Source organism: Drosophila erecta, unplaced genomic scaffold (assembly GCF_003286155.1).
Source record: "Drosophila erecta strain 14021-0224.00,06,07 unplaced genomic scaffold, DereRS2 tig00000000-arrow-pilon, whole genome shotgun sequence".
NCBI classification, from domain to species: domain Eukaryota; kingdom Metazoa; phylum Arthropoda; class Insecta; order Diptera; family Drosophilidae; genus Drosophila; species Drosophila erecta.
Window position 1 is genome coordinate 24,289,683 of NW_020825194.1, and position 23,891 is coordinate 24,313,573.

A 23,891-nucleotide genomic window follows, 5' to 3' on the forward strand; every position below is an offset into this window, starting at 1 on the left:
ATTGTTTTGTTTTTGTTTTTTTTTTCGTTTTGTTGTTTGTTTTTTTTTTAGTAGTTTTTACTTCAGTTTTCAGTGTAAATATCGCTTGCTTCCCAGTTTTGTTTATATAATTAGCACTAGTTGTTTTTTCGTTTTTAATTCATATATTAAAATTAGTTCAAGGTTTCCTACCTATCTCTCGTTCATCGCATCCTCCTTACAATGACTACGATCTAAGTAATTTGTATAATTCATTTAAATATTTAGTTTCCTTGTTTTCGCTTTGCATCTATAAAATAAAAACAAAAGACCTAGCACATGCGTGTTTTTGTTTGTTTTTGCTTTTCTTTGCTTTGCTTTCATTTAGTCATTAAATATATGTGTTTGTATAGTTAAATATATAATAATATAAAGAGCGAAGGCAAATATCGAATACTTTTGTTGTAGTTGTTTTTCGTTTAAAAATTCCATTTGTTGCAGTTGTTGTCGATAATGTAAATGTTGTTGCTGTTGCTAAAGTGGGTTATTGCTTACTTCGGATTTTCAAAAGAATGTTGTGTGCTTTTGTGGTTGGGTTGGGTTGGTTTTGGGTTGGGTTGGGTAGGATTGGTTGGGATTGGATTGGATTGGATTGAGCTTTGGGTTCCGTTCCTCTGCTAGAAATCGGAGAACTGTCAGGATAGTACACTCAGCAAACATATCACGTTCAGTTCTTAATTATGTGTAAATATATATGGTATATAATTTGTCTATTGTTTCGTCTATGAGCTATAGTTGAATAATTAAATTATAGAAAAACAAAATCCGTCCGGTTTCTTGTTCATATTTGAGTTGATGGGGCGTATGGCAGATTATTTAGGTCTAGTGAAAAATGTTGTATATGAGTCTATGGATTTTGTTTGTTTCGTTAAGTGTTGCTTTCATCTAATAGTTAGTACATAAAATGCTTTTTCTTCGTATATAGCGAGTGTTGTATAAAACGACAGCAGATTGTATACAATAATCATGATGCATTAGTTAGTTAAGCTCTCAGTGTGAAATTACGTTATGGGTTCCTCTTTCTCTTAAACTCCTTTTCCGAAGCTTGGCTTCCAAAAAATTGATTTAGAAAAAAATATTTAACAAAAGTTTTTCCGCATGCACTTCCTACTGTGCCCTGCTCTCGCTTGAAAGTGACGAACCAAGTGTGAAAGTGGTACTCCTAGAGCAGAGCAAACTCTCGCAAGTTAATCAATAAATACTATAATTACGCAATAAAAAATATAAGATATTGTAAGTGAAGTATGAACAATCAAGCAATGCTTACCAATTGCTTAACATAAATGTAGGTGTAAATATAAATAAAAATCAGGGGTAAAACGCGCTAAAACTGCAAGGCTCTTCGACATGCATGTACAATTAGCTGAGTAACATTTAAACTTAGTTGCGTGTAGTTTGGGTGTTTGGATAATTATAACTATTGCTAGCTAACTCAGTGAAGACAGTTGCTGTTTTGTTTTTGTATTGCTTGTTTGCTGTTGTAGAGTTCATCTATTTCTGCTTTTGCTGTGGCTTTCACTTACTCTCGCCTTGCCCTAAGCGATTTGGTAGGTACTAAAAATTATCATAATTAATATACGTAGTAGGTATGAGTTATAAGTTATAATTGGTAGAATTTGTATGTCTATTTAAACGGTACTTAGGTTGGTTGGTTGTTGGCTTTTGTACTTTTGTTATTTGCATGTAGGACTTGTTTTGCTTTTATTTGTATTCTTGTTTTCTTGTTTTCTCGTTTTCTTCTGTTTTTGCTTTCACTATCGTTCACTGCTCTCGTTTTGTATTGCGTTAACGGCTCTAGTGCATTAATTTAAACAAACAAAAAATGTATAGTAAATACTAAACGAATACTTAAACATAAATAGGCTTAATCGAAACTATTGGTATTATACATGCGCGGTTAGGGGGGTTCGATGACTTGAACAAAGAATCGTGGAGGCGGTTAGCAATCTTTTTGGCTAGCTCTTAGCAAATTAAGACTTCGTTTCCATATCTTCGACTCCATATAGTCGTTGGCATAATAGTCGACCAAACTGAGAACAATTGAGAATTCAAAATAAGGCTCTATGAATATAAAATGTACAATTTTGGTTCAACACTAAGAAAAGTCATTCAACTACGGAAAAGTGTGTTATTTTACGAAGACCGACACAAAGTTCTTAATTTTCTTATAATGCAAAATTTTAACTAAAGAATCAACTTCGTGTTCAAAGCTTCATCGCTAAAAAGTTACAATAGATTGCTAGCCAGTCATATTGAAATACAAATATCTTTGGACCTACATCTCATCCACCGTAGTTTGCAGGCATAGAGAAGAGTCAAATTGAAAGAAGCTTGGCTTGCGGCAAGGGCTTGCTACTCTATCTATGTCCATGCTGCTTCTCATCTATTTACATGATTTTCTACTGAACTACGGGTCTTAACGATTACGCCTCCCTCCCGATGAATCCATTGGGGGGTGGAGGCCTTGGCGTACTCGCCGGGCGCAGCCAGTTCTCTTTTAGCAAGTTGGATCGGTTTCCGGCTCCTGTGGCTCCGACTCCGGAGTTGGGATTCGTAGGAGATTTTCTCGTTTGGCTGACGCTGCGACTGCGAGGCGGCTGCGTCTTGCTGGGCAACGCTCTTTGCCTGGGCCGACTCAATGGCATGCGCTCCATTTTGATGTGCTCCACATGCTCGTCGTCCACGTCGTCGTCCTCGTCCTCGTCGTCCTCCTCCTGCTCGTTGTCCTCGTCGGAACTACTTTGGGGTGAATTCAACGGCGCCTGCATGGGCTGGTAATTCGGATTATGGCTAATGGTCACACCCACCATCTGCACAGGAGCCTCATTCATAGACATATAGTTCGGATTTGTACTGATCAGACTGCCGGGTGGGTGCATCATCTCGTAGTTCGGATTGGGGCTGCTGGTGGTTAGAATGGTGGCTTGTTCGCTGGCTATTGATTCGTCTAACAGTCTGTAGTTAGGATTGTCGCTAATGGCCATACCGCTGCCTCCACCAGGCGTGGCTGTTGGTGTGTAGAAGCGGGGTGTACCAGTATAACTGCCAGCCGAGCCACTGCCTCCACTCTCGATCGTTCCAAGATTGCCCATGGCCACCGGGTGACTTGTCAAGTTGGTGTTACTGCTAGTACTCGGAGCATTGGAGGCATTGCTCTTGTGGCTGGCATTGCTGCCCGTCCGCTTGTGGTTAAATAGGTGGCGGTTAATAAAATTGGCCTTATTGCGAACCGTATCCGCCACTGTTTTCTTCAGACTTGGACGCCCAGTGTGAGAACTGGCATTAGAGCTAGCCGCTGACGCCGTCGAGGGTTGCAGTGAGGATCCACCTATGACATCATCAGGCATCGAGCTGCTCATGATGACAGGCTGCCGACCCTTTCTTGGTAGCAAATGTTGTTCTCCGCTAAGTTTTCCACCGCCTCCAGTACTTCCACTTCTGCTCGTTGGCAACTCCGCGCATTTCGGACTAGGATCGTAGATCTCATATCCCCTGTCGCCGTCCAAAGCGTCTGTATCAGGGAGGACGTATGTCGTCGAAATATCACCTTGTGTTGCTGGAATATTCTGGAATGCAGTTGGCATTGCGGTTTGCCCATCAGGAGTACTGCTCGCAATGAATCCCGACGGCAGACTAAATGGCAAGTGAGTACCCTGATCATCAACCATGGCAATGGGGCTCTCGGTCGGTTGGCCTAAGGATGAGTTCGGCTGATAATCACCCATTCGCAAGGGTGTGGTGGCATCCTCCTGCTGTTCCCGGTCCTGGAGATCTTGGTCCAAGGGGACTGCCGCAAATGCATCTAGCTGATTGCGCTCTTTGCGCTCCTTTTCCCGATGCTGCAGACCCGTCTCTGAATGATAAAAGGATACTTCCTTGAATTTTGAATTGGGACACTGTGATTCGAGATACGCTATGATGTCCAGAAAACTGGGTCTGGCCGAAGACCTATGATGCCAGCACCTTTGCATTAGTTTATGCAGGAATTCTGGGCAATTTTCCGGCCTTTCCATAACTCCGCCATCGATGACGTAACGCAGGACTTGCTCGTTGGAAAGACCTTGGTATGGCTGAGCCGCTAAGGTGGCCATTTCCCAGAGCACCACTCCAAAGCTGAATACATCACTGGCACTGGAGTAGACGCCATCTCGCAAACTCTCTGGTGGCATCCAGCGAACTGGCAGCAGCCCCTTGGTTCCCTTCCGATAGTAATCCGTTTCATAAATATCGCGGGTCATGCCAAAGTCACCGATCTTCACCGTCAAATCATCAGCTACCATGCAATTGCGAGCTGCAAGATCACGATGCACGAACTTCTTGGCGGCCAAATATGCCATGCCATCCGCAATCTCAATGGCCATCTGGTAAATCCTTCCATAAGTAGGAGGCTGCACATTACCAGTCACTCCGATGCGATTAAGATACGTCATCATTGCCTCATCCCGCTCCTCGGGACGATGGGCACGCAAATAGGACTTAAGGTCACCCTTCTTCATAAGCTCCATGACCACCAGAGCCGGCTGACCCCTGGAGCAAACACCGAGCAATCTAACAACATGATACGTATCGAACTCCTTCATGACGCTCGCCTCGCTGAGGAAATTAGTTCGCTCGCGATCCGTTGCGTTTTCGTTGACTGTCTTAATGGCACACTCGCGATCCAAGCCATTGGGTGGGAAGGACTTCAGGATTCCCTCATACACCATTCCAAAGGATCCCTGTCCTAGGGGAGACAACTGGATGATGTTCTCTCTCAGCACTTCCCAATCGTCGGGTATGTACTGCATGCTCGCATAGAACGGATTAACTTCTGTGTTCATATGGAGGTCATTAGAGGGAACCTTCCTCTTATGCAGGTAACAGACATAGCCGAACAGGGATACGATCAGCACCGCAAGGCCGATTCCCAGTAGCCAGAAAAATACCTTAGCGTAGCTCGGCGGAGGCTGTTTAATAAACAAAGAAATCGTGAGTTTAAAAATTATGATCACTTGCAGATAACAATTACTCCACATACCTCCACTTTAATAAGTTTCTCTTGCGTGAAATCGCCGTATCCCGCTATTGAGTTGGCTCGCACCCTAAAGCTGTAAACGCCCTCGTTGAGCTTTATTAAATAGCCGGCAGTCTGGTTGAAGTCAGCAGCCGGGATGCACTTCTTTTCTTCCAATTGGTCGGGCTTCTGCAGCTTGTAGGCCACTTCATAGGTGACAATTTCTCCGTTGGGATCTACTGGTGGCGTCCAGCGAACCCGTACAGGGGACTCGGTATTGTTGGCGTGTTCTAGATCTACCTTAAGTTCCATGACTACGTCGGCATATTCTACAAGTAAACCAAATCGTTAGTGATAAAGATAAAGACGTTCTCCTCTCCACCTACTCTTTCTCTTAGTAGTTTGGAAAACGGTGTCGTAATCGCTGCAGAGCGTCTTCTTAAAAGTGTTATCCCTTAATTTTTCGCTGGGGATTTCTTCTCTACAGGCTACCACGAAAATAGCGTAGCGAGTGAAGTGGCGCAGTTTTTCAAAGACAAAATGTGTTTGATTTGGCGGCAATTCCTTAGCAAACACCTCATAGAATTGTTCGTTGGAGGACAAGAGTTCTTCGTCCTTATAGGTATTTTCGTCGTCCTTTTCGTAAGAGGCATCGGAATCGTCTGTAATGGAGCGCACATGCCGAAGTAGTACACTGCCCTCCACATCGTCGAGCTCTGGCTCGAGCGCAAGGTCTCGCCTTCGTCGGGAGGGGTTAGTAGATCCTCCACTTGGTATAGCATTGGAATCGAGAGCTGCACCTTCCGCTCCGTCTGATTTGTCAGTTGATCCATTCTTGCTTTTCCGAATGTTTGGAACGAATATAAAGTTTTGCAACGCGTTCTCAAACTCCATGCCCGCTTGAACTTTACGATCATCGTATTCCTGGCTGCTAGTTTTCTTCGAGCCCTCCACGCACTTACAGTCACCTGCTGACGGATCCGTGGTTTTCTTGGTGGGCGTTGTGGCTGGCAGGTCATTTTCCATGGCCTTAACGAGAGCTGCACAGATGAAATGATGATGATTAAATTAGTTAACTATGGAAACAATTTGGCTATTTTATTGCTTACGTTCAGTACAGTAATCCCGGTTATTATTTCGGGTAGGCCGATTTATAAGTTTGGCTTTTATAAAAAAGCGCGTTAGCACGCCATAAGGCTTATCTAGATAGCTCCAAGTTACGTTCTGAAAAGGCAATAGGGGAGGATCAGTTAACGTGAACAATTACTTCACATTTAAAAATTATTTCAAATTTTGAGGGGGTCAATTGCACAACGCCATACTCACAATGTTCGAGTCTGAGATGGCGGTTGCTAGCACCTCGGTCACCTTCGAAGGTCGTCCGGGATTTGTCCTAAAGTTCTTCACGTCGCTCTCCGCGTTGGTCAATTCCGAGGATATAGCCATGGTCCGAACATAGTAGGAGTAATTAGTGTACGGAATCAAATTGCTCAACACCAAGATACCGCTCTTTTCGGGAGAGCTGACCTTCCAGCGATCATCGCATGGATCGTCGCTGCTTTTAGTTGAGTTCCCGTACGGATCGATCATATGATAAAAAACAAAACCGATGAAGGCGCGCGGGTCCTTAAAAATAATGGTCGCGTTGCTCGGCTTTTGGGGCTCTCCTATTTCCACTTTTGTCGTGACGTTCAGCATGGCGGAGTTTGCTCCCACTGATTGTAACGTGACGTTGAGAACGGCTGTTCCACCTGGAAATGTATTGAGGTCAGTACTGGCAAAATGTTCAATTTTACTGAGAAGTTCAATAGAGAATACTTACAGGATCCGCGGTTTCCGTTCGAGTCTGCGCCCACATCTGACTTTTCAAAGAACTTTGGCTTGGAGGCCAGCATGGGTAGCAACTGATTGATAGTGGACACACACAGTTTTGGGTTGAAATGAAAGAAGACGCCGCCCTTCCTAATAAACACCGTTTGGTTGGGTCCCCAGAGCTCCTCCAGATCGCGATTATCCAGCACATACAAAGCATATTTATCCGCGTCCATCGGCGGATCGCCGCTAATTTCAGTTAGGGACTGAAAGAATTTTAAGGACTTCAATCCGTAGGTCAAGTGAACCATTAGGGACGACTGAATTTTATGGACGGCCGCCAGGCCATATTTTAATTCATCCATGACGTGAGCTGAAGAAAAGAGGCACCTTTATTATAGCATAGGCGATAACTTTTTGTCAAAAACATACTAATTAACAATAACTGTAAGAACCGAAATGACTACTTCAACAACATTTGCTCGTTATAATAAACTCTAGTCCGACTTTTGGAAAAACCTGACTAGCGGAAAAACAGAAAAAGGGACTAAGTAGCCAAACATCACGTAATCAGCAGAAACCACCTACCGCCGCTTTCACGTTTGATGCTGATAGTAAGGGGCTCGGTTCCGGTTATAATGGTGCATCCGTGGAACTCCCGAGCACGCTCCAAACTGTCGATAAGACCGGAGAAGCACTCCTTGTCACACTTGCCGCCCGGACAAGGTTCGCACATACGCTTGCTCTCCGACTTCTGGTACCCCGTTGGACAGTGGGTGATACACTGTCCGTTATAGGGAATACCGGAATACACAATGTTGGTTTCAAACTTGGTTAGTGTGACGCACTCGCTCGCCGTAACGCAGCGGCTGTCGAACTGCGGAAGAGTATGAAAGTTAAGTACTTGCTGTGCAGTGAAATTGAATCAGTTACTACCTGATAATAGCCTTGCGGACAGGTGTCCATGCAGATGTTGTTGAAAGACACGTTTCGACAGGATATGCAACTCTCATTCCCATTCTTATCGATGACGCATCCACCCAAACAGTCTTGGCTGCAACAGGTGTGCTCATCGATGCAGTTGTTTCTGCACTTCTCGGGGCACTCTGGAGGAACGAACATGGAAAATGTTAGTAAGAAAATGGTCTGGCTTTTCGGGCCAACTCACTTGTCTGGCATAGTTTGCTATTCCAGCACAGGCGCCTATTATTGTGCAGCTGGCAACTGGCGTTCAGCTCTCCCTCAATGGCCGTGGAATCGTGCCCCTCTTCGATTCTGATCTCCCCCGGACACTTGGAAAGCCTACACTCCTTCTCCTTGCCGTTCTCCGTCAGCACCACCAACTGGGTTTCGTTTTCCGCCAGAATTTCCAGCCAATCGATGGTCCTATCATAGCACAGCTTATGATTCTTCTCAATGCGCACACCGCCCCTGGTTATGGATCGCAGCTTGTGAAGTCCCAAATCCATGAGGTCGAAATTCGAATAGACAACCAACGCATATCCGTCGAACAGCTTGATCCCCCTGATGACGCTTAGATTGGGAAAGATCTTTGACAGTGAGTGCAGTCCGGTCACTCGGTAGATTATAATATAATCCGTGACCTCGGTCAGTTTTGGAAAGCTTCTGTTCAGGGGGCTAGCGTCGTTTATCAGGTCGATCAGCAGGAAGCCCTCGATGACCGTGCAGTTCTCCAGCTGATTGAAGTGCGACACCATGTTCCTGATGTCCATGGACTTGCAAGCTGTGGGGATAATGGAAAGCTATTAGTGCCTGCCCGTCTATTGTATGAGTCTTGTGCATATAAAAATGTTCATTTAACTCAAGGTAGATATAGGTAATACATACGTTTTACATTTTGTGACAGTCGCATTTTTTGGTTTGATTCGCTCCTTGGCCATCGCGAATGCGTCGTCGACACCGAAAGCGCGGTCTTATCCATACCATCGGCTACATCATTGTGCAGCAGGTGCTCCTGATGTGCTGGCACCACGACCGCTTGGATGGCCAATGCGTTGGCCAGTATTATACAGAGCAGGATGCTTATCCACGGCGTGTAACAGTAATTTCGCTTGTAGTGAAAGCACTTATGCTGCCCACCTTTCTGTTGATGCTTTTGTTGCGGTGTGGCACGTGGCAGCTGTTGATTATGCTGTAGTTGTTGTTGGTTGTAGTTTTTAGGGCTTAAACTCAGTCTTGTGGTTGCTGCTGCCAGTGTTTGAAGCAGCCATAGGAATTTTGTGTAATTAACATGGGCTTGCTGCTGCTGATGATATTGCTGCTGCTGTTGCTGCTGCTGCTGCCGCCTGCGTCGCTTGTTGAAAATGCCGCAATTGAACATGAGCAGCAGCAGCGACTGCAATGTTCGCAAAATATTGTGACAGTTGCTGAAGATATTAAACTTTTCGCGCTGCTGTCGATTGTTTTTCGTGCTGCCATCGTTGCATTCATTGCTGCACTGATGACCACTGCATTTAACGTCCCTCTTTTTACCCGTCGTCTCCACTTCTTCAAATTTTGGTCTGCGGCACAGTACAATATCATCATGTCTGAGAAACCAGAGCTGCTCCGCACTGATTTCACTGCTTGCTTGACAGCTGCTACTGCTGCTGCTGTACGTTTCTTCACTGCTTGCGGGGATGTCAACTGCTTCCACTGCTTGCCGACAGCAACATGTATCCAGCAACATTTTTTGCCGGCACAAAACACAAATGTGTCCAAGCGTACAGGTTGTTGTTGTTGGGTTTGTCGTTGCTGCCGTATCGTTTTCCATCTTAATTTTCCCACGCTTAGATTTACTTTTTGTCACTCCCCGTGGCATATTGAACATGTTGCGGTGTTTCTATTCGTGTTATGAAATTGTTTTCTCAAATGTTCAGCTTTCCACGAGTTTTGCTTTCGGTTTTTGGGTCTCTTTCACCCCCGCTAAGTAATCATCTTTCGCCCCGCTCCCACACTCTGTTGCAGCGGAAAAGCGCAACAAATATTTCACTTCAGTTGGAATGCAATTTTTCTTCTATTTGTTCCGCCGTCGCAACTGTAACGAGAATGTAAGCAGAATGTGCAAATTAGTTTTCAGTTCTCAAGCTGAAAAACAAAACACAAGAACAGAAACCTATGTACGTAATTCCATGCGAAAAAGGGCGCCAAGTGCTCGGCACACGTGTCGAACTACCTGCCATCTGCCGTCTCTGTCGCACAAAGCGATTTTCATTTTAACGCTTTACGCTCGTCATTTCGAATCCCTAATTATTGCACCTAGTCTACATATGTATACTCGTATACTATACAGTATTCAGTTTACGTAGCACGGAAACGAGATGAAGTATTCGGAAATTGGACACGACTTGACCTATTGGACATCCATTTTTTTTGCTGAAACTACTACTGCATCGCCTGCACAGAAAAACTTAGTTCTATGATATCGAGTTGGAAATCCGAGGTCAGGTAAATATATTGTTTGCTATTTTGCTATGTACATATGTATGAAGAGGAGATTAAAGAGATGAGATATTAATGCAAAAACTATTATGTTACCATTTCTCCTTTCATTGGCATTTATTTAAATGTTAAATATTATTCTTTAAATTCATTTAAAAATATTTGGTTTTCAAATCAAGTCACAATTTTTGCCAATAATAAAGTCAAATTAAATAATATATGTACATAAATTATTAATAAATTACGAAATACAATTACAAATATACATATAACGTTTTAATTGGGAATCCAAGTAAAAATATTTTGGAGATAGGAAATTAAAATATTTAAGGATACAAAATGTAAGCAGCAACAACAACAACAACAAATACCCTGAACAGCTGAGAGCCAACGATCCACTCTAGCCATCTCGCTCGCACTCGCCGAGCAAAGATCCCAGCTTGCTAAGCAACAAAAACAGGCAAAGCAAAAAATAAATAATTTTATGCAGCAGACAAAAGAGCAGAACAAATAAGAACGGCAAGCATATGGAGAGCGATTCTTCAGCTTAGCATTGACGTTCATTTTTTCGAGTGTTGAGTGTTCTTTTTTCAGTTTTTGAATGACGCGCGACATTCGGTTGACGTTGGCAGCGCAGTCGCGTTGTAAGCGTGGTAAATAGTAATTGCAAGTGTGTGCGAGTTTTACTACGCTGTAATTCATCAAAACCTACGCCTTTTCAAACGGGTGACTCGTGCAAAAAGACTTGTATTTACTATCTCTGCTTCCTTCTGCCTTGCCCCACTAATTTTGGGGCGTAACTTGGGGCAAGGAAAATGCGGCTGCGTGGCAAAGGAAGCGAAAATGGAAATGCGAGAAACAGTGAGAGAGAGAGAAAGAGAGAGGGAGCCGCAAGTGAGCGAGTTGTTGTTGTGCGAATTTCAGCTGCGTAGTTGAAAACGTAGTAGATGTACTACAGCTACAACACAAACACTGGCAAACGAATAAAAAACCGCACACGCATTTTGTTCTTGTTTTGCTAATTTTTCTAGCTTGTCGCCCAAAAAAAATAACAAAAAAAAACAGTCAAAATTTAACAAATAGACCTCTCTCCGATTTCGCTCTCTCACGCACACATTTGTGTGCTCTCAACTAATGCTGCTTGTTTATTATGCTTGATTTGTTTTTGTTCTTATTGTTGCTTTTATTGCGCAGTAAAAAATAATACAAACGGCCAGCAAATGTAGCGCTATAAATACATAAAATATATGTTTAGCTAAAATATTTAAACTGTTATGGTTATAGCATACAAATAAAGTTAAGAGACTCGACCGAATAAAGTTACTACAACTTAATAAAGACGAGCTATGTATCTTTCTCGCTCTCAGCACATCAACCACGGTAACTCCCAAACTGTGGCTCTCAAACTTTCGCCAGGTGCATATGTGTGCGGGTGACCCAGATTCCCCCAAATGTTTTTTTTATCGTTCAGTTCAACCCAACAACTAACTAACTAAAAGATGAAAATTCCGGTGAGCAACATTTCCGGACAACACTACATTGTCAAAAGATCGGTGGCCCTATACATTGTGTAAAGATAATAGAAAATATAAAAATTCCTACGTATTCCAACACAAACAAACGTAGACTCCCGCAAACGTAGAAAATGCAGGAAAATAATAATAGTAATGAAACCATAGCAACACTAATAATTTCACTAATAACAAATAATACATTTTTGTTGTTATATTTATGAATAAAAGAAAAAAAAAAAAAAAATGTCTACATAAATACATATGTATATACACATACACATACATGCATGCATGCATACATACATACATACATATATACATACATATATACACATACATACATACATACATACATACATACATACATACATACATACATACATACATACATACATACATACATACATACATACATACATACATACATACATACATACATACATACATACATACATACATACATACATACATACATACATACATACATACATACATATATACATACATACATATATACATACATACATACATACATACATACATACATACATACATATATACATACATACATACACCGGTACATACACTACACATACACTACACTCACTGCTACTTGAACTATTTTGCGACTCTAAATTAGAAGACATGCCTTATAGTCCTCACCAGAACTAGTTGGGAATTATAGGGCTACAAGAAAATATTTTTCCTAAGCAAATATTAAAAGCGGCAATAACTATGTTTTCCAACAGTAAGTTAAACATTCTTCAGGCTTTATTCAAGATAATTTTCACTACTCACTTTAACGACCTCACTATTTCACTCACTAATATAATTATGACAAAATAATATATTATTATTTAATTACTTACAGCTCGAGATTAATTTAGTAGCACTTTGTATCAGGGATGCCAATATTTTTCTGAAAAAAAAGGCTGAAAATTTCAAAAAAGGATGAAAAAACAGGACAGATTTTTTGTATGATTATTATTTATTTAGCTAACTTTTAATTTAATATTTCAAATGTTTCGTCCACGACGCATTCGTCCTCAACGTTTGATTCTTACGTTGCCATTGTGCCAATGCGTTTCAAATACGTTTCGGGCATTTTATATGTTTTCTGGTTTCCTGGCGACACACTTCATCGGACTTAATAGGCAAAAAGGTTAATTTATTTACTTGAGCACAGCACTTAGTATTTTGCACGTGCTTTTTGGTCTCCCTATGAGCCCGAATTTGATAAATTTTTGCATTTATGCTACACTTGCAGTATTTGCAAAAGCCTTTGCTTTTATCACTTTGGTCCTTTGTTAACCAATTTTTAAAATCTGGCTGGTCAAGACAGAAATGGCGAAATTTTTGTTTATACCCTTTAGGCATTTTGGCAGAAATCTCAAAATGTTTGCTTTTATATATTATTTTGTTTGTATTCTTTAGGCAATTTGACAAAGTGAGTTCGATATTCATACGATTACACACAATATCGATAACATTTTGCTTAAAAGAGATGCCACATAGTTTGCAAACAAAAAAATGTGGAATCATTCCAATTAAATTTTAAAAATTCTAAGATTGCCTAAAAAGGACAGATTTCCGGATAGAAAAACTTAAAAAAGGACAGATTTCCGGGTTAGGGCTGTTTGACATTTTTTCCGGATGAAGCAGTAAAAAACAGGACAGATCTGTCCGGAAAAATCCTAAATTGGCATCACTGATGTACATATGTATGTATATATACATATGCATATGCAGTTTAAATCATAACTATGTTACACTTAAGATGACTAAGTCCACTTAGTAGACCCGCCTAAACCCACAAAACTTTAGCCACTTCAAAAACGATTGGGTCTTGAACTAAAGATGCCAAGCTGAAGTGGAAACACGGCGGCTGATGATGACGCGATAAGGGGAAAGGAAAGGGCCAGGCCAAAGCGAAACTGGCTCGGCTGGCTTGGCTTATCAGCACTCATTTACACACATGGAAATTAACAGCAAACGCTCCGCTCCGGACGCTGGCGAGCGTTTTATTGTTTAATTTCGTTTAACGCGCCTCGGGCGCCACCGTGCACGCGCCTCGTAAAAAGTGTAAAGGTGCATTTGGCACGCCTAACCGTCATTTTTTTACTATTGCCTGTTTTTACTATTCATTGTTGCTGACGTCTTTGTTTTACATTTTCAAGTGCGAATGGCAAGACTACTTGACAACGAACTGTTTTCAGATACGAATTTGTTACCCCAGTTTTGCAGGGTGGAATTAAAGAATTTATCATGAAGTGTAAAATCTGGTATTTTCCTTGCGATGTTATGACATGTTTAAAGTTAAAACATAATCTCGAAACCATTGACGAGCACTAAATATTTTTGGTAGAACTGCATGCAAAAATCTTCACAAAACTGCTTAGGAGCTTGCACTGCTTGAGGCCTGAACGCCTTGCATGCACTTAAACGGCGTACGTCATTTCGCTGTAGTTTTAAAAACCATAAGAATGTCGTTAAAAGATATACTCCCATAGGAAGTACTACATGTTTATGAGCAGAGAGCGTAAAAATTTTGATCTGAATAGGAAAAACAATAAAAGCAAGAATTTCCAAGAAATAAATTTGCAATATGCATTGCTACGTCTGTGCTGTCTTTCCTTAAACCCCTTAATCTGACTCACTGGCAGAAAAACACAGACACTCCAAAGTAGCGTAGCAATAACCACAATAATAATCATAACAATAACAATATTAACTCCGGCATTGACGCAATAACGGGCAGAGAAAAGGCCAGTGAAGACAGAAGAATGTAAAGAGGAGAATCGGAGATCGGAGAAACAGAGAGACTGTGCGGCCGAAGCCAAAAGCCAACAACATTCCAATCCGGACCGAAGTTGCCAGACCAGTTAAGAAGCAACGACAACAATCCGAAGAATAACAAACAAAAACAACAGCCTCCAGAAGACAACAAACAAGAAGAAGAATCTGAAGAAGGAGACCAGAACAAAAAACAAGCTTATTGAATTATGTCTTATGCTCCAAATCCAACGACTTTTGGTCAAGTTTTTTTGTTTCCCGAGTTTCAAAGCAACCGAAAAAGTGGAAAACAATCAAATTATTGCAGCATTATGATAAGCGAAGATCACGCCAGACTCACTGGGAGATAAAAACGATCCAAAACCTGATTTGACCGACCGAAATTCCAACTTAATATCGATTGGCCGCTGATGATCACCGTCATCATCAGGTGCCGCCGCCGCCTCCCATTCATAATATCTCAATCTTGTCGGTTTGTCACAGCATCCACTTGTCTTCATTCCGCAGCGCTCTTTCATATTCTGTTGAATATTTTAAAAAGGCTTTTTAGGCGAGCTTTTAACTGGCGGTACCCATAGCAAGGAAGTTTAAATAACTTAGTATGCAAATTCCTTAATTTTACCATGTTTAACGCTGTTTTATTTCATAATAGTCTCCTTTGAATACCCGACGAACTATTTTATATTCTGGAAACTTCTGTGACGTCGAGATCGAACCTGTCACTAGTCACATGTGGCGCCCTCTAATCTTCAGATCTGCCAACTCATGCCCAGAGTTGGGATCCACCAATTTGCTGTCCAACGATCGTTTTGCACCAGCAAAGGTGACTGAAGCTTTCGAGCACCTAAATAGTTTTATTTCTCAGTTGTTGTCTTCCTACAATCGCAGAGTCCGTTGGTGTGGGCCTGTTGTTTTGCTTGATATGGCCCCTTTTCAGTGCGAAAAGTGTATTGTGGCGAGTATCGGTGTGTTCGAGGTGCGAGTTCCAGATAAGCAACGTGACGCCGCCTCACGCGAGATAAATAACTTTGTCCCCTCCCGGCAAGTGTTAAAAAGAGACAGCCTCTGGCGGGTGCGAAAGAGAGCTACTTGCTTTTGCAAATAACAAATGTGACATTTAAATGCGACTACTAACGGGGGGCACAATTATCCATATAGATAGTGCCGCCTGCCCAGCCCCCAGATGTGTGGAACTGAGCTAAGCCCAATTAAAACATTCAATTGTGGGTGTCGCCAGTCTTGCCCGCTGTGATGAAATAATAATTAGTTATTTCATCACTAATGTTGTTTTTTTCGGTGAGAATACTAAGTGTCAATCCGAAATTGACCGCAAAGTGTTATAAAAGAGACGTAATATTATCATATTTTTTTTACAAGCTAAAGTGCACTGTAAGTTTTTTAATAATTTTATCTATTTGATCCAGACTTCCAGTCCCAGCTTGCATATGTTTTTAAGGGAACCAATATGAAACAAAAGTGTTTTTCATTAATAAATTATACTGGAGCTATATGCAAAAATATAACTGACATTCAGTCACTCTGTAATCACTGCGGTTTGTTTGCTTTTGCAAACAAGGTGGGATTTTCCAATCTTATTCTGGGGTATTTCGAACGACTGACTGCGTAATTTTTATATACAATCTGCCGACCAACGCCAGCCTATAATGGGGAATCGAGGTTTGGGTTTGGTATGCATTTCCCCAGTCTACAGACTTTTTACGACAAACAATTGTCTCGAAATAACGGCCACTTACTTCAAATGAACTAGGTCGTAAAGCGAGTAAAAGTGGCCTGTCTATTGGTGGACTCTTCGGGACTCCAGCAAACGCTATATGGAGTTGTACCAGGCTGTGCCAGTTTTCCGAGGGTTTTCATCAGAAAGTTTTTAAACCGGCTTTACAGGAGCTGGAAAACGAAGGGTGGAAACATGCGGGCAGGGTTGCTATGAAGATATAAAATAAAACACTTCTAATTATGGAAATGAGTAGATGTATAAATTACACACAGATACGTAATTACAATAAGAGGGGTAGAACACCAAACTGAAGTACAACTCGCATCCGATATTGTTTGAAAATGATAAAGGTTCACAGAGACTTCCGCCTTTCCATAAAAAATAACTCAAAATTAATTAAAAACGAAATAGTATTGTTCATTTAAGATACAGATGCAACCCGACAGCATGAAAACATTTTTATAAGTATTAAAAAACAATCCCGTGCTGGAACTTTAAATAGTCATAATCATAAAAACGAGTTCCTATTGATTGCGAACATAAAAAAAAACAGAGACAACACTGTAATCAACTAATTTGAATTATTTACAACTACGATTTCAATTGACTTGCTTGGCTTGTCACCGATTGATTTTCCTCTCGTTTTCTGTGTTTCTTATGTAGTGAATGCCTTCGTTGCGGTTGATATTTATGCTTCTGCTGCTGATTGAGCGCTTTTCAACGACACTCGTTCCAAGCCAACCAGAAACACAATCTCACACCCCTGAAAAAGCCACCCAAGCCCTCGAAACTCTGGTAAATGTCTCGCGCGTTTTGTTTGTTTGCACGTTCATTCATAAACTCGTAAAAATTCGAAAACAAACAAAAGCACCACACAAAAATTCCAATAAAATTTTAATTAACACACAAAAAAGTTAGGAAAGCCGAAATACCAAGAAATAGAAACGCAACGAAAACGGGGAGATCCGCTTCGAAAAGCGAACATAAAACGTAACGAAGCATACAACAGTAACGACACTAACGTTCGAGGCCTAGCCCCAAAATCCGTCGAACCCAATCGAATCGGACCCGATCCAAAAGAAACCATTACAAGAGACACCTGCGAAAATGTTAAAATAATAATGAAATGCCAGTGCGCCCTACAAGAAATAAGCCCCGATAAGTAGTGAGCGCACACAGTAAACGACTTTTATATTTCGGGGCATTCCGCATTCCAAGCACACCAGTGGCTGTCGACGTGGTTTTGGGGAAACCAAGACGGAACCGAGACGGAAATTCCACGATCATGACGTACACGCTCTGGCGATGACTGACTTTTATCGCCCCGAAAAAATGGGTAATTGGTAATCAAATCATATGTATACATTTGTTCCAGCAGTTCACAGTAAACGCACCGATTAACAATTTATAATTAAAAATTCAGCCCTACAAAAGAAACAAATATCATTTGTAATTACCTAATAAAAATAGCAATCTATTATAAGATAGTTGCCGAAGCAGTTGAATCCATTTTGCATTCAGTTAACTAATATACATATGCGATCTACTTAAATCTATCTTGCCTACTTTCGATTAAAGAAAAGTAAATCGTAATAATTGTTCCATCAGTCTATAAAGCGTACAAAACAGTTGGTTTGCGCACCATGCCGATAAAAACTATTGGGAGGGAGCCGAACCAGAAATCTAAAAGTCACAAGTCCCGACGAAAACAACCACGTCAGCTGATTAAGACCAAAAATACCGATCTCGGTGCGTGAGCCAAGTCAGAAACGGCCAATCGGAGATGGCCAGCGATAAAGATAACGATAGCAAAGAGGACTATGATTGCTGACTGCTTTAGGCTGCCATTGATACAAACTTGATACACACTCCTATTTCGGTAAATTATTAAGCAATTCACTACTAATGAAAACTGCGGAAACTCAAGGCGTTCTTTGTATCTTACGAATACTACAGGGTGGGTTATGACCGGACTTGAATATACTTAATGCTGATTTACTCAAAAGTGCTCATTTCACACGACCATCGGCTGCAATCGAAATCCCAGAAAATACCTTCATAAACCCGGTACGAAATCTCGTGACTTTCACTAGCAGATAGAGCCCAGCAAACCGACTTTGGTCATCAATCACATGGGCAGACCGGTAAAGCACCACGCAGCCTTGTGACAATCCAATAAGCCGTCACGTTCGAATCAAAATACATTGTTTATTGCACATTTTCCGGGCTGCCCCTTTCGTTCGCTTGTTTTTATCGGAATACTTCACACTTTGCACACGTCATTGTCATATCAAAGACGATGATTAGGGCGATCCTTGACGCGGTGTTATTTTTACAGTTGCATTCCCAGCTCGATTCTCCAGTGCCAAGTGCCGCACACACCCGCTTGCTGTCTGTGTTTATTCAATGAATTATTATTCAGCCGATCGGCAGGCATTGAATTTCACAATAACAATAACAAGATAAGAGCCGACATTACTAGTGCAATTGTTCCACTAAAATTAATGATACGAACAAAGTTCGTACAGACAAATCAGCGGCTAAAATTAGATTTCCAGCAAGCCAGTGCGATTGATTACTGAGAAGCATAACTTTAAGTAAGCTTGTATACATACCTCATTGGTTGAACACTTTATAGTGGGATTATCTATTCGTTCCACCCAGAACACCAGAACACCTGAAAATAAACAAGGAAACGATACGTTAGCTAAAAATACTACTAATCATACATAAATACGGACATAATATACTAAATTAAGTTTGGAACAGTAGTGATATGGTTGAGGAAATAATTTATAACACCCCCCATATCTTAATCTTTAAAGGACTGCCTTGACTGATATATATTTACTCTTATAAGCTCCCACCGATCCGGAAAGTCAGGTGAACTATTTGCTTTGCAAGTGCTGTTTGCAACATTATTGCAATCTGAGTCAATACGTAACGTAGAGCTAGAGATAGGTGACAAAATGTTACAAACGATCCCTTTCATTACTATTCCAAGTTCCTGTTTGTCCACAGCAAATATTGCCGCAATACTACACAGAATGAGCAATTTATATGGCACTTCCTGTTATGTTTGCTTCACAGCTGGCATTTATTTATCTAGGCACTCGTTTTTTGCGCGAAAAGCTTACGCAGAATTCTCGGAAAAGCCACCACAACTAGCAAAAGGGCAATGCAAACAAGTTAAGCTGTTCTGATTGATCGAGTACGAGAGTACCCGTTTCAAAATCCAAAAATACTTGAACAGAACTAAAACTTGTTTAACAGGTATCAATTAAAATAATAAGGTAATATAAAACTAATTTTTTGCATAACCGACATGTTTCCAATATATGCTGAACAACTAATTAGAAAACCTTTGTGAAATTAAGTTCATAATAACATATACACTTGCCAGAAAAAGTATGCGTACACACTCAACGCGTAACTTTGATGGCAAAAACGTACATACAAGTATGTAGGAGATATGATCTCATATTAAATAGCTCCGTAATTAAAAATCAATCCAAACGAGGATCTTATACGATCAGCATAAAGAATTATTGTCCTACTTTGTTATTTCTTAAAGCATTTTCAGTTTGATTAGATGTGATATGTTGGCTGATATATTTCGCTCGTATATCGCACGAGTATCGTATATACGTACAAGTGAGATGACTATTTTGACGATATCACGAATACGCCAAATATTGATGAGCTTCCTATTTAAGTAAAAAATGGCATACAATCAATTGCGTTTCTTGTACTTTGACACAGAGTCTTTAATACCGTTAGTAAACATGGTTAAAGACCGTATGCGGTTCTCCAATAATCTCTGCCAAGCATTCTATATTTACATAGTATTTTCATTGGACTTTGGCTCGTGTTGCGGTTGTTGCTATTTATTTTATTTCTATCGTGACTGATTTGTAAATTTCTATCGATTTTGCAAAAAACTTTTTGCCACGCCCACTCTAGCGCCGACAAACCACACAAAACTGTCACGCCCACACTTTTAAATTTCTTTAGAATTTAGAATAATTAATTCTTGTTTCACTTGTTCCTCCATCCTTCCTTTTTTATATATTTTTCAATCTACAAAAAAATCTATAAAATCTATAATCTATAAAAAACTCGTAAGTAAATAACTTTAATTCAAATTCGTAAACCATTTTAAATTATCGAATAGTAAAACAAGTTTTGCTTTTCAATTGAATCGTGTGAAACGTGGCTCGCCGTTCATAATCTTGAGTTATAAAGCGGTTGGGAAATGCAATCGCATTTCCAATAACGATTTTATGAATTATAGTATCTAAACTTCTGGATTGAGAGTCAGTACTTAAAGACCTTGAGCTGGCTAGTTCCGGTCAGATAAGAACCTTTTCAGTCTGATTTTGTTCTTATTATTGAGTTTGCGGTTGTGGCAAGTTAGAATCCGCTGGGGCTTATACATTTTTGAGGTTTTGTTGTTTATCAAAGTGTTAAATACACAGCAGAATACGTTTCAACAGCAACTGTCAAATGAATAACATCCCGGTTCAACATTCCTATGTTATATTATAAAACTACGAATTTAATTTGCAGGATTATTTACAATTACAAATCCCTATATAAGGCATTGGAATTAAACGAGCCAATACTTAAACTACTTTTACTACTATTACTTTTTCCCCAACTGTGTTTGGATACAAGGGTTTTGTGTGCCTGTGTGAGTGCGTGTGTGTGTGGTATGTGCCGCGTTTTTATTGAATGAAATGCACCAAAAGCAACAACTGGCGATCCCATGGTACTTGCACTGCTTGCTCACCCAATCTCTTGGCCTCTCTCCCTCTCCTGCTCTCCTGCGGCACATGTGTGAATGAATGCAGTGGCGTAAACAGCAACAACAGCACAACAGCAACAACAGCACCAACAACAAAGGCAAGCAGCGTGAATCAAGTGAATGAAGTATTTAGCGCGCGCCTTTTTTCTCTCTGTGTGCAATGACATTTTCAAGTGCCCGGACGGACGCCCGTGATTCGCGTGAGTGTGTGAGTGAGTGAGTGAGTGAGGTGTGCGTGTGTGGTATGCAATTGAGTAAACAACAATAATTGTCAGCGGCAATAACAGAAATAACATTTCATATAAATTCCGATTTGATAAGCTTCCTCCCTAATCTCGACAGGGGATTTTCCCCTCCCGATCCTTTCTTAGTCTTCATATTTGTTTGTGGGTTGACTAACGCTTTAATTTCCCACTTTTATTATTTATGATACGTTCCGCTCCCCATTACCCAATTGTTTTATTGGAATGCATTGCACAAGATATTTCCCCGAGTGCTCGTAGAAGGGCGAGTGTGTGTGTGAGTTGCTTGATTTGGCATTTTCAAGTTATCAATGAATTTCACACACACGCACGAACGTAGGAATAACGGGCGTGAGTAGAGTAAATTTGTCCGCGTACTTATTGGATTCGATTTCATTCACACCGAGGGACCCAGATTTCCCCCACGAGTACCACCAGAAATTGAAGGTGGCACAATTACCGACAGTACAACTTGGCTAGCGTGGATATCTTCAAATGCAATTCCAAAGAATTTCCAAGATATTGGTGATATTCATTCATATGTGCATAAGTCCCAGTACATTTAAGAAGTAAATTATGAGATGTACGTTCAGGCTAGAGAGTCTTTGCCGTATTTACCTATTGACGGCGGGTAAATAAGTTCTGTATTTGCTCACCTTATCAGCCACCTTATCGCCCTGCGCTCACTCCACAAATGTTCCCCATTTTTGTTGAATGAATATTCCTCTTTTGGGTAATGGGAACACCACAATACAACCCACGAAACCCCCTCCGCTTTGCCAGCCCATTCATCTATTCCCATCTGTCGGCTGTTCGCTGTATCTTTCGAGCTGAATCACAACTTTGACGGGCCAGTCACAGAGTCAAGCTAATTAATAACAAGCTATGGTCGTCCGAAAAAGATTTCCACCGCCTCCCCCTTCCCCAAAATTGTTGTTCTTAAATGTTATCAGTTGAGATTCTCGCTCGTGCGCCCCCTCATATGTTTTCTTTCTCGCTCGCTGCTTCTTTTCTGCTCGCCGCTTGTCAAATTTGACATTTGCTATTGAACCGTTCATAAAATAGGCGCCAGACTGATTTTCGCTCGAGTTTTCTCCGCGCCTCGACTCGCCAGGCCGCTCTGTTCTCTGTTCTCAGCTCTCGGTTTTGTTTTGTTTTCTTGTTATGATTTATTAAACATTTATTTGGCTTAATGAATTAATTTGATTTGATTTCGACAGCGTAACGGAAACGCCTGCGCGTGTGTGCGTGCGCCTTCGTCTGTGTAAGGCGCCAAAAGGGCGCGTTGCACGACGCAATTGTCTGAGCTCGGGGGAAAAGTGCATGGCAAAACAGAAGTGAGGAAAAACAAAGGGAAACCCCAAAACGACAACGACCAATGCGCCGAATAAGGCACAGCTGAACTTCGCAAAATGGCATTTTCTAACCAAATTCTATTGTATTTGAGAAGCTCCATAAAAAATAATCTTTAGGAACTTCAAACAACTCCAAAGCATTTTGAGTACAAACTTGCATAATCTTACTTATGTACATATTTCACTTTTTATGGATTATAACTAGTGATTGCTCGCAAGCAATTATCCCCATTACCGAAGGTCAACTGTATTACAACGGGCTTGGAGAGAAAACGCAGCAGGCCTCCTGAGCACAAAATAGAACGCAATATGTTTTTACAAGCGTCTGAAAAATTGCGGAGAGACAGCAACAAAAGGCAACCAAGTTATAATGGTTGTTTAGCTATTAAGTTCCGCTTAAATTGTTAAATTTCACATTTACCTTATGCCCGTGCGCCAATGCTACAAACTAATGTACATACATGCATAGATACGCTCACCAACACATGCAAGCGAAAGCGCCAGCGGCAAAAACAGCGACAGCGGCAGCGACAACAACAACAACCACTGGAGCAGAATGGGGAGAACTACATAAGCAAAGTGCGAGGCACAAAAGAACCTAATCAAGAGCAAAACGCCGCAAATAAAGCAATAAACAAGACACAATATTGTTTTTTCTTCTTCTGCTACTTCTCCTCTCCTTTATTCCTTGCTTCTGCCAAATAACAACAGCAAAACGAGTAATAATAATACAAACAACAATGAAACGAGAGCGGTTTCGAAATAGCTGCCCAAACAGTGCCAGTAGTTTCCATTTCCATCCAGTCTCAGTCTCTCGAAGCTGAAATCTCGATTCTCAAAGCCTCAGTTCAGTTCCGAGCAGAAACAACAAGGCCCAGATACACAAGAGCAACTACTAAAGTACAGTAAATAACCAGATTAGCAACAAAAACACCTAGTTTCGCGACACGACGAGACGAGACGAGGTAGACAGACAGACGCAGCTAAACTAAGTAGCAAGGCCAGAGGAAAACCAATACAAAAAAATGTTTTACAAAATAAATATGTATGTTTGTAAATTAGCAAAACAAATTAACAACAATTAATATTTTCAAACTAGCACAAATTTGAATCACCACGACTACATATTTACAACCCTTTTACCAGCTCTTCAAATTGGAGGAGCTCAAAAAACTAACTGT

At 40.9% G+C, this 23,891-nt stretch overlaps 1 protein-coding gene across 1 annotated transcript in view; it reads right to left on the reverse strand.

Moving 5' to 3' along the window:
- Window positions 1-327: 327 nt before the first annotated feature.
- LOC6553414 (insulin-like receptor) overlaps window positions 328-23,891 on the reverse strand; it is a 37,463-nt gene continuing 13,899 nt past the window's right edge. Inside the window, exons 3-13 of the mRNA XM_001979230.3 lie at window positions 18,922-18,983; window positions 8,672-9,860; window positions 7,992-8,567; window positions 7,760-7,929; window positions 7,412-7,700; window positions 6,834-7,196; window positions 6,338-6,762; window positions 6,121-6,235; window positions 5,398-6,051; window positions 5,036-5,340; window positions 328-4,964 (exon numbers count right to left, since the gene is read on the reverse strand). Coding sequence (XP_001979266.2) covers window positions 2,442-4,964; window positions 5,036-5,340; window positions 5,398-6,051; window positions 6,121-6,235; window positions 6,338-6,762; window positions 6,834-7,196; window positions 7,412-7,700; window positions 7,760-7,929; window positions 7,992-8,567; window positions 8,672-9,653 — 6,402 coding nt within the window. The 5' untranslated portion in view covers window positions 9,654-9,860; window positions 18,922-18,983 and the 3' untranslated portion in view covers window positions 328-2,441. The remainder of the gene's footprint in view (window positions 4,965-5,035; window positions 5,341-5,397; window positions 6,052-6,120; window positions 6,236-6,337; window positions 6,763-6,833; window positions 7,197-7,411; window positions 7,701-7,759; window positions 7,930-7,991; window positions 8,568-8,671; window positions 9,861-18,921; window positions 18,984-23,891) is intronic.